We start from the raw sequence: 9,440 nt of genomic DNA, 5'->3' as shown, positions 1-9,440 counted from the left end.
AGGACACAGAATGTCAGAGGGAGGGCCCTTAGAACACAGGATGTCAGTACTAGGGGGACCCTGAGAACACACAACGCCAGGGTTGGGAAGGTCCTTAGAACAGAGAATGTCAGAGCTGGGAGGGCCTTAGGAGACACCTCTGCATTCATCTCTGACCATTGGTGAAGGAATGGGAAAGGATTCTTTTTGGACACTAAATCCAAAGATTGGTAGAATGAAAAATGTGCTCTGCAGCTGGTATCCTGAGTTTGAATCTAACTGTTTACATGACCCTGAAAAGATTAAATGTCTCTGAGTCTTGGTTTTCTCACTGTAACAAAGGGAAATAAGGAATATACCTATGCTATTAGGCAGCCCCACATAAGGCTGGTTCCGGGCCATAGACTATCTTTTGGAAGAAGCAGCCCCTGACCACTTACCTAAATGTGTCTCCACCTTCAAAGTGTGAGGAAGTATCTCCTCCCTAAGTTTCCATGATGCACACAACTACTTATAGTCAATAGTAGGAACTTATAATTCTGTAGCACTTTCAGGTTTACAATGGACTCTCCCCACAACAACTGTGCGATGAATTGTACAAGCATGAATCCCCCTATTTCCCATATGAGGAAAGTTGAGTCTAAGTGAGAGTAAGGTGACTGGCTCAAGAGAACGCAACTAGAAAAATGGGAGAATCATATTCAAACCTTGATCTTTAGACTCCAAAATGAGTCACAGGAAAAAAAATCCATCATGATACTAACACACTTTCCTCCCTTCTTTGCAGAGGTGGGGGACTATGGTTGCTGATGATGTCATACTTTGTTGATAAATTGGTTAGTTTTTGCTGAATTCATTTTTTTCTTTTATTTGCTATAAGAGAAGGCTCTCTGGGAGGAGGACAGGAGAGGGATCCATTTGAGAATGGAAGTGATGTAAAAACAAACAAAAAAAAGGCCATAAAACGTTCTAAAAAGAGGCAGCATGCCACGGTTAAGCGAGTGCTGGGCTCAGAGTTTAAAAGACCACAGTTCAGATGCTGCCTTTGACATTTAGTGGTAGCTGTGTGACACTAATTAAATCCCGTGACCTCTCTGTTCCTCATTTCATCATTCAACTCCCAGAGACTTATCTGAGACACAGGCTAAAACCTAGGATGATGGGATCACAAATCTCTCCCCATCCTTCTTTTCTCTGCCCATGAAAACTAAAGGATTTATGACAATAACCTGTTATATAGGAAGGAAAGTGGGATACAGTAGGGATCCAGGAGAACAATTCCTGCCTTTGGAGTCAGAGGCTCTGTGTTCAGAGCCCTGGTTCTTACTAGCTGTGTGATCTTGGGCAAGTGATTCTATTTTAGGGGCCTCATTTTTCTAATCTATAAAATGAGGAAGTTGGCCTCAGTGACCTCTGAGCTCCCTTCCTTCTTTAAAGGTAAAAGGTCCTGACCGTTGGAGATGGTACTTTGGGGTTCAGAGTCCTGGCTCCACCACTTATTAGCAATGGGGCTAAGAGCAAGATGCTTCCATTCTCTGAGACCCAGGAGACGGGGTCTCTGGAGGAAGAGGCCTTTGGAAAACTTTATTAAAGAGTTCAATCACAGCCCCTCAAATTGGAGGAAATCTTGAAAGTCTAGGCTGTGACACAGCTGAAGAGGCCAACCCTTTCTTTCTTTATTCTCCCTGCTTCCCCATGTTCAGCTGCTGCCCTTTGAAAACTGCCAGTATGGGGAGCTCACTACCTGCAGAAGCAGTCCATTCCACTCCATGTTAGGACAGCCCTTCTTATTAAGAAACATTTTCTTCTGCCCTTTGAAGATCACCAGTGTGGGGAGCTCACAACCTTCCCAAGCGTGCACCCATTTGGACATTGGCATTTGGACAGGTCTTGCTCTTAGGAGGTATTTTCCTTATATGGATCCAAACTCTTCCCTCCCCCCAACTTCCACCCAGTTCTGCCCTCTGGGGTAAAGCAAACCAATTCCAATCTCTTCTAAGTTCGCAAAAGGCAGTGATCATATAAACACCAAACAGAGCTCTGAGGGCACTCCTGACAAATGGCCTACTTTGTGTATTAAGGAAATCCTCCCAGCAGTTTTTCCCTCCTTTCTCTATTTTTTAATAAACCTTAGATAAAACAAAGGGCGTCCCAATGAGCCTTTGGAGTAACAACCGATGCAGGAAGAACACTGGATGGGCTGCCCAAGAGTCCCAGGCTGGAGCTCCAGCCCTAACACTGAACAGCATGTAGCCGGCACTACTCCAGACTTCAGTTTTCCCATGATAAAATGGATCTTGAGGCGGCCTGGAGTAATGGCTAGCACCGATAGAATGCTTTCAGTTTTCATCCTCACAACAGCCCTGAGAGGTGGGTGCCGCTGGTATCTCCATTTTACAGATGAGGAAACTGAGGCAAAGAGAGGTTAAGCGACTTGTCTAGGGTCACAGTAGTAGTAAGTGGCTGAGCCAAATTCAATTCCTGACTCCAGTGCTCTGCCCACAGCAACACCTAGCTGTCTCTGTGGTGGAGAAAATTAAAAGAAGTCCCAGGTTCAAGTCCAGCCACAGACCCACACTGGCTGGGTGTCCCTGGGCAAATCACTTAATCTCAGCATTTATCTGGACCAAGAAGCTACACAAAGAGAAAGAGAAAGTACCGACCTGCTTTGGGAGTGGAAGTTCCTCACCAGGAGTTCCCTATGCTGATGAAAGTATAGGTCTAGTCAAAAAGAGAAATGTACTGCAGGTGGAAGGAAGTCCCAGCAACCCTGAATGGCGTCTGATCCCCCCTCCCATTCTTCCATCCTCGTCCTATTTCCTTTAAACAAAGGTCTTCTAGCCAAGGGCAGAGGTCTGTTTGTCCAGGATGCCGCGGAGGGAATTGTTCAGGCATGGCTTTGATCAGATCACTTCTCGCATGCCTTCTAAGAGGTGGGATGATAATTTATATAGCACTTTAGGTCTGCAAAGTGCTTTACAAATATCTCACTGGGTCTTCTTGACAGCCATTCGAGGCAGGGGCTATTATTATCCCCATTTTGCAGGAGAGAAAATTGAGGCTGTGAGAAGTTAGGGTGACAAAGCTAGAAAGGGTCTGAGGCTGTTGAGGATTTGAACTCAGGTCTTCCTGACTCGAGGTCCAGTACTTTATTGACTGTGCCACCCAGTCCAATTTGTTCACACTGTGTCTATTTTGCAAATGAGAAGCCTATGGCAAGCCACAATACTGGGCTACGCCTCTTACAAAGTTGGCATGAGGAAAGTGCCCCTAGAAAACGGAGCTACTATTTAAATGAAAATCCCCGCTGTCCTTGCATGACAACAAGAAACCTTGGATGCACATCAGGTTTAGGAAGCACATTATTACCTCGCTTGTTCACCCTCACAAGCCCATGAGGTAGATGATCAAAGTATTTTCTTTCAAGTCTGGACCTGTGATTACACTGGTTTAGAAAAATCCTAGTGTGAAAGTTCCCTCCACCAATACAGATGGGCAACTCCTCGGTAATTTATATCTTTAGAGATGGTACACTGAGAGGTTAAATGTGTTGGCCAGGGACAGTATCAGAGGCAGGATTTGAATCCAGGACTTTCTGACTTCTGGGTGGGCTTCTCCCCACCTGCCACACTGCTCCTTCTATTTTGTGGATGAGGAAACAGAGCCCCTGTGACTTGATTTAGGTCACGTGGTTAGCAAATCATAGAGATAGAGCCTGAACACAGGGCTTCTGGGTCCATCTCCATTTCTCTTTATATTATGCCAACAGCCTCTGCTCCTCTGGGCTGTTACAAACATGCCTGGCAATGGACAAACCTAGTGGATCTCAAGTAACATTGGGCTAATACACCTTAGGTGAGGCTGCTAGGGGGCTCCACAGTGCATAGGTCAGAGTCTGGAAGATCTGAGTTCAAATCCAGCCCCAGACATTCACTAGCTGTGTGACCCTGCGCAAGTCACTTCACCCTGTTTGCCTCAATTTCCTCATCGGTAAAATGAACTGAAGAAGGAAACGGCAAACCACTCTGGGTCTCTTTGCCAAGAAAACCCCAAATGGGGTCACGAAGAGTTGAACATGGCTGAAATAACAACAATCCCTGAATCCTTTGCTTTTCTACCCAAACTTTCAAAGTCCTATTTTAAAGCTAAATAGGTAAGCTTCCACCTGTACAGTTCAGATTTGGAACCCTGATCATATGTCAGGTCCTCTGCCAGAAAGCTAGACTTTCAGACTAGACTTCCTTAATCAACTGCCCCTGATGGACAGAGAGAGACTCCTTGCCTGGCTTGTTATTTCTGATGTTGAGGGATCTGTTGAGATGTTGAGAACGTCTCTGGGGGTGGGGGAAGGTTCAAAGCAAGGGGGAATTGGGTGGAAACAACTTTCCCACAACCTTTAGCAGCCTAGAAGGGTCTATATTGTAGTCCTTTCATATGATCATATAAATTCTGCCAGAAGAATGTAAGCTCCAGGAGAGCAGGGATGGCACATACTTTGGTCTTTATATCCCCAAGCCTAGCACAGTGCCAGCACTTAATTTAAGTTTACTGGTTGATTGCACAATTTCCAGAGGATGGAGCTGAGGTCCAAACCAGTTATGTGACTTGTCCAAGGTCACACTGGCACAAAATCCAAAGCCAGGATTGCAACCTAGCTCCTCTGACTCCAAATTCAACACGTCTCCCACTATAACACATTAATTCTCCTCAAGTTCCTTAAGTCTAGAAGGTAACTTTGCTTCCTACCTTACCAGTCCGGTGAGTTGCTCAAAACAACCAACATTTCCTACAGGCCTTTAGGGATCTGTGTAGGGTGATTGAAAGAACTCTCAATGTGCAGTCAGGAGATCTTAGTTAAAGCCCGAGTTCTAACACTTTGTCCCATTGTGATTAAGTTCCCCCCTCTCTCTGGGCCTCACCTTCAAAATGAGGAGGTCGGGAAAACAATACACATAATGACTATAACGTAAATGGAAAGGACAGCAACAAAACCCCCGAATACTATGTCATTATAATGACCATGCTTAGGACTGACAGAGTTGGGGAAAACGAACCTCCCTCCTCTCATCACAGAGGTAGGGGCCTATGGGTATGATATCTCGAATACACTGGCCAACTTGGTGGACAGGATGTATGGATTAATTTTACTAGACTATTTTTCCCCCTTTTCTTTTCATTCTTTGCTATATTCACACAAAGGATGGACTGACTAGGAGAGAGAATAAGGATATTTTTGGAAATAAAGGTAATGTAAATAAATAAAAGAGATTAATTAAAATATTTTGAAATTAAAGGAAAGGACCAGACATGACATCTGAGGCCCAGCTCAGATTCTAGTTTACAAAATAATTTCCTGTCCTGGAGAGAAGCAATTCAAGTATCCTTACCCTCATTTTGTAGATATAGAAATTGAGGCTCAAAGAGGGGACCTAAGGATACATAATGTGCCCTTCAAGGGTCAGGACACATCTCAAATACTGACCTTTCCTACTGCAACTCACCTTGGTTCTAGATCCAGGCAAGTCACTTTAGCTTTCAGACTTTAGTTTCCTACTCTGTAAAATGGGGGCATTGGCCTAGAAGATCCCTGAGATTTCCTTCAGCTTTAAATCTTGGATTATGGGATCAGTGGGGTCAGGACTGAGGAAGGCTGAGACAGCCCAGGTCAAGGACAATCCCATCAAAGCAACTGGACCAAAGAAGGAAAGAAACTCATCTCTTAGCTACAAGGTCTGGCACTGGTATAGTCTGTAGAGAGAAAGGGTTGTGTGCCCATAGCCGAAGCACTTAGATTTTCTGAGCCTCAGTCTTCCCATCTGTAAATTGGGCATAACAGCTACCTACAGCACTTACATCCCAGCACACTGGGAGACTCACATACGTTTTGCACATCTTAAAGCATTACATAAATGTGAGCTGTTGACCATGTCACCTGCTCCCCTCAAAAAGCTCCAGGAGCACCATCTGTTGTCCTCCTCTGTTGTCCAAAGCCCTTCATGACCGTACCCTCCCCTTCTTACCCTTATTACCTGTTTCACCTCGGGAAGCTGTTTCCTCACAGAAGCCTCAATTTCCTCATCTGTAAAAAGAAGGGGCTGGACCAGCTGAACTCACAGGTCCCTTCCAGCTCTCATATTCAATGTCCCAAGGTCTTATTATCCCCATTTTGCAGATGAGAAAAATGAAGGTCAGAGACATTAAGTGACCTGCCCACAGGTTCCTAGAGGTCAGGAGATGTTTTTGTGTCCCGTCTTCAGCAGGGTATCCCCACTGCTCAGCTCTGTGTCTGGCTTACAGCAAGAACTTCATGAATGCCAATTCAACAGAGGGATCCCATCGGCTGGGTCCAAGGCCCTCGCTCTGCTTCCCACAGCATTTCAGGCTTTAAACAGAAAGGGCTTTCCCCATTCAACACAGGAAATACAGGCCCCAGGGACCAGCTTTTCAGGATGGGATGAATGAGGGGAAGGGGGTGGGCCTTCTCCATGGCAGCCCTAGATAGGAAGTTGGGAGGCCTGGGCTCTGGCCCTGTTACTTGTTTGCTAGGTCATTTTCAGCAGGTTATTCCCCCTCACTGGGCCTCAGTTTCCTTACATGAGGGTCAATCCCTAGGGCTCACTCTGATTCTATAACATCCTGAGACAAAACTGTCCCCCCAAAGTCAGTCCCATGGGATGTCAGAGATGTTTTGTCCAAAGCCAGCTCCAGATGTAGCTGGTCAGAAGCAGCAAAAATAAAAAATACTCTATTTCTAAGGGACATTTTTGCCCTGAGGAAGAATTCTGCCCTAAGAGCCAAGGGACAGAAACTTCCTGCAGGCTGTCCTAGCTGGCACACAGCTTCATTCTTGGAGGGACCCAGGTTGGCAGTGATCTGACTGGTGGGGGGAAGGGTGGCTCCAGACAGGGGTGGTCTCTGTCTCTGTAGACACCAAGGCTAGTCCCTGAATCCTTGGAGAAAGAGGGCATAAATGGGGAGCATCGAAAGCAGGTAGAGACAAGCCATGGTACAACCACTCAGAGGTCAGTGGGCCCACCTTACCCTAGACACCAAGGCTGGTCCTTGAATCCTCTCTGGAAAGGAGAGAGTAGTAGTGAGAAAAGGAAATAGCAGTGGGAGGGGGGAGAGATGGGAAGATATAAAAGGAGAAGGGAGAGAGACTATGGCACAGGTCTCCAATAAATAACTTGTATTTATTAAGCATGTCCTATGTTCCAGGAATTGTGCTAGGTGTGTGAGACAGTGGGGTGGCCCCTGGCTCTATTCCACCCTAAATACCAAGGCTAGTCCTGCGCTCACAAGTGAAGCAGACAGAATAAGGCTAAGTGGGGAGTATGTAAAGTAAGGAGGAAGGGAGATGTGGGAGACCCACAATGGCACAGGATGCTAGGACAGAGGGTGAGGAGGCTTCTGTCTCAACCTCATCCCAGATTCCTGAATCCTCTAATGAGATAAGGGAGAGAGAGAGAAGGGGGTAGCTGGTCCCATCCCACTCACCCAGAGCACAGTCTAGTCACTGAGACATTTCTAAAACAGGCAGGGGAGAGGTGGGGGAGTTCAAAGGCAAAGGGAAATAGCAGATAGGCTGGGGCCCATCCCAGGAGAGAGGGCAGGAGGTCACTGGTGACTATACTAGTCTGGTCCTCAGAGTCTTCTTTAGAGAATAGGGAATAGGGAGAAGAGAGGGAGGAAACTGAAGCAAAGATACTGTGTGTTGTGGGTTGGGGGAAAGTGTCTGGGCTCTTTCCCCTCATGGACTACTTGTGGGAATGAGGGAATCTGTACAAGGGGAGGGGGATGGTGGTGGTGGTTCAGCAGTCAGCTCTGGGGAGACTGATGGTCGCAGGGGAATGGGGGCAGTGTTTAATCCTCATGATCTGTGATTTTACCTGTAGGGGGCTTCACACTCCTGGGAGACACTGGACAAGTCACAACTTCTCTGGGTCTCAGTTTCCTCCATTGTCAAATGAGAGGGCTGGCCTCCAAAGCCCCTCTAAGCCACTGCTCAGTTCTTGGGGTGGGGGGGAGTGTTCTATGGTACCTGTAAGGCTGGAAAGGGGAAAAGGGGCTGGCGCTGCTGCCTACCTGAACGCCATTGGGGTACACTTCGCCCTCCCCGAGGGAGTCCACCAGGTCTTCCTCATCCAGCGTGGCCCGCTTGTAGGACGACATCTGAAACAACAGAAGCACAATCGGATCCCTCAGCACTTCCACGGCTTCTCGGGAAAGGCGGGGTAGGGGTCCAAACCCCAAACTCGTGTGGCCCAGTCCTGCCCCAGCCCCTGCTTGGCCCTTTGGTGCCCTGGCGGCAGCGCGGGGCTCACTCACCCGCAGCAAGGAAAGCGCAGCAGCGAGAACAGCGGCCACCGGGTTGGCAACAGGGCAGGGGCTCCGCATGTCGCTGTCGGGGCTCAGGTCGCCCGCCCTGCTGGGGCCGGGAAGGGCAGGGCAGGACAGCCAGAGAGGGCCCGGGGGTGGGGGTGGGGGGTGGGGCAGGGGCAGGAAGGAGGCGGTGCCACGCTGCCCACCCCCACCCCCAGCTGAGACCCCGCCCCCAGCCGGGAGAAAGCCCAGCGAGGGCGGCCTGGCACGCCTGGCTCTGCCCCGCTCCTCTCTCTTGTCCCTGCCCAGCCAGAGGCCTGGACAGGGCCCCGGTGTGGCTGGCCTCCGGGACCGCACAGGACCCGACAGGTCGGAAGTAGGTAAACTTGAGCCAGCCTATGGGGCTCCCGATCTCCCAGGTGCCCCAAATCTACAGCTTTCTCTCTCTACGGCGCAGAGGAGGCCTGGGGTGGGCTCCTGGATTAGCGAGCTGTCCCAGAAAACTCAAGAAGTAGGTGCCTTCCTCCCTTTCTCCCTCTTTCTCCTTTCTTCTGTCTCTCCCTCTTTCCCTCACTTTCTCCCTCTCTTCCTCCTTTCTTCTCTGTACCTCCCTCTTTCATTGTTTCACCCTTTCTTCCTTCTTGCCATCACTTTCTCCCCTTTCTTCCCTTCCTTTCCCCCTCTTCATTCTTCTCTGTCTCTTCCTTCCCCTTTCCCCTCTCTTCTTCCCTTCCTTCCATGACTTCCTCCCTTTCTTCCCTCTCTTCCTCCCTTCTTTTCCCCTTTTTCCTCATTTCTTCCCCTCTTTCCTTCTTTCCACCATTCTTTATCCCTTCTCTTCCTTCCTTTCCCTCTTCTTCTGTTTCTTCCCCTCTCCCTCTTCCACCTCTCTTCCTCCCTTTCCCTCACTCTTTTTCCCTCCCTTCTCCTTCCTTTCTTCTGTTTCTTCCTCCCTTTCCCTCATTCTTTCTCCTGTCTTTCTCTCTCCCTTTTTCCCTTCTTTTCCTCCCCTCTGTTCCCCAATGGAGGTAGGAGGCTTATCACAATGCCATTCCAATGGCACCCACACACTTCTCTCCTCTTTTCAATCCATCTTCCACAGAGCAGCCCAAAGCATGTTCCTAAAGCACAGGTCTGAC

The 9,440-nt window shown here is 48.3% G+C and overlaps 1 protein-coding gene across 4 annotated transcripts in view; it reads right to left on the bottom strand.

Moving 5' to 3' along the window:
* ECE1 (endothelin converting enzyme 1) overlaps positions 1-9,440 on the bottom strand; it is a 191,373-nt gene that overhangs the window by 92,460 nt on the left and 89,473 nt on the right. For 3 of the 4 annotated variants that reach the window (XM_069079290.1, XM_069079294.1, XM_069079295.1), the window contains exons 1-2: positions 8,308-8,455; positions 8,065-8,151 (exon numbers count right to left, since the gene is read on the bottom strand). In XM_069079290.1, coding sequence (XP_068935391.1) covers positions 8,065-8,151; positions 8,308-8,376 — 156 coding nt within the window. In that variant the 5' untranslated portion in view covers positions 8,377-8,455. Of the gene's footprint in view, positions 1-8,064; positions 8,152-8,307; positions 8,456-9,440 lie in introns of those variants that run through there. The other variant, XM_069079292.1, reaches the window with a different exon arrangement.

This window comes from Petaurus breviceps, unplaced genomic scaffold, assembly GCF_028583685.1.
Source record: "Petaurus breviceps papuanus isolate PSGF00001 unplaced genomic scaffold, PetGlider_PUasm1.0 91041, whole genome shotgun sequence".
Taxonomy (NCBI): Eukaryota; Metazoa; Chordata; class Mammalia; order Diprotodontia; family Petauridae; genus Petaurus; species Petaurus breviceps.
Note: the sequence above shows the minus strand (reverse complement) of the source record. Positions and strands in the feature narration are given on the sequence as shown.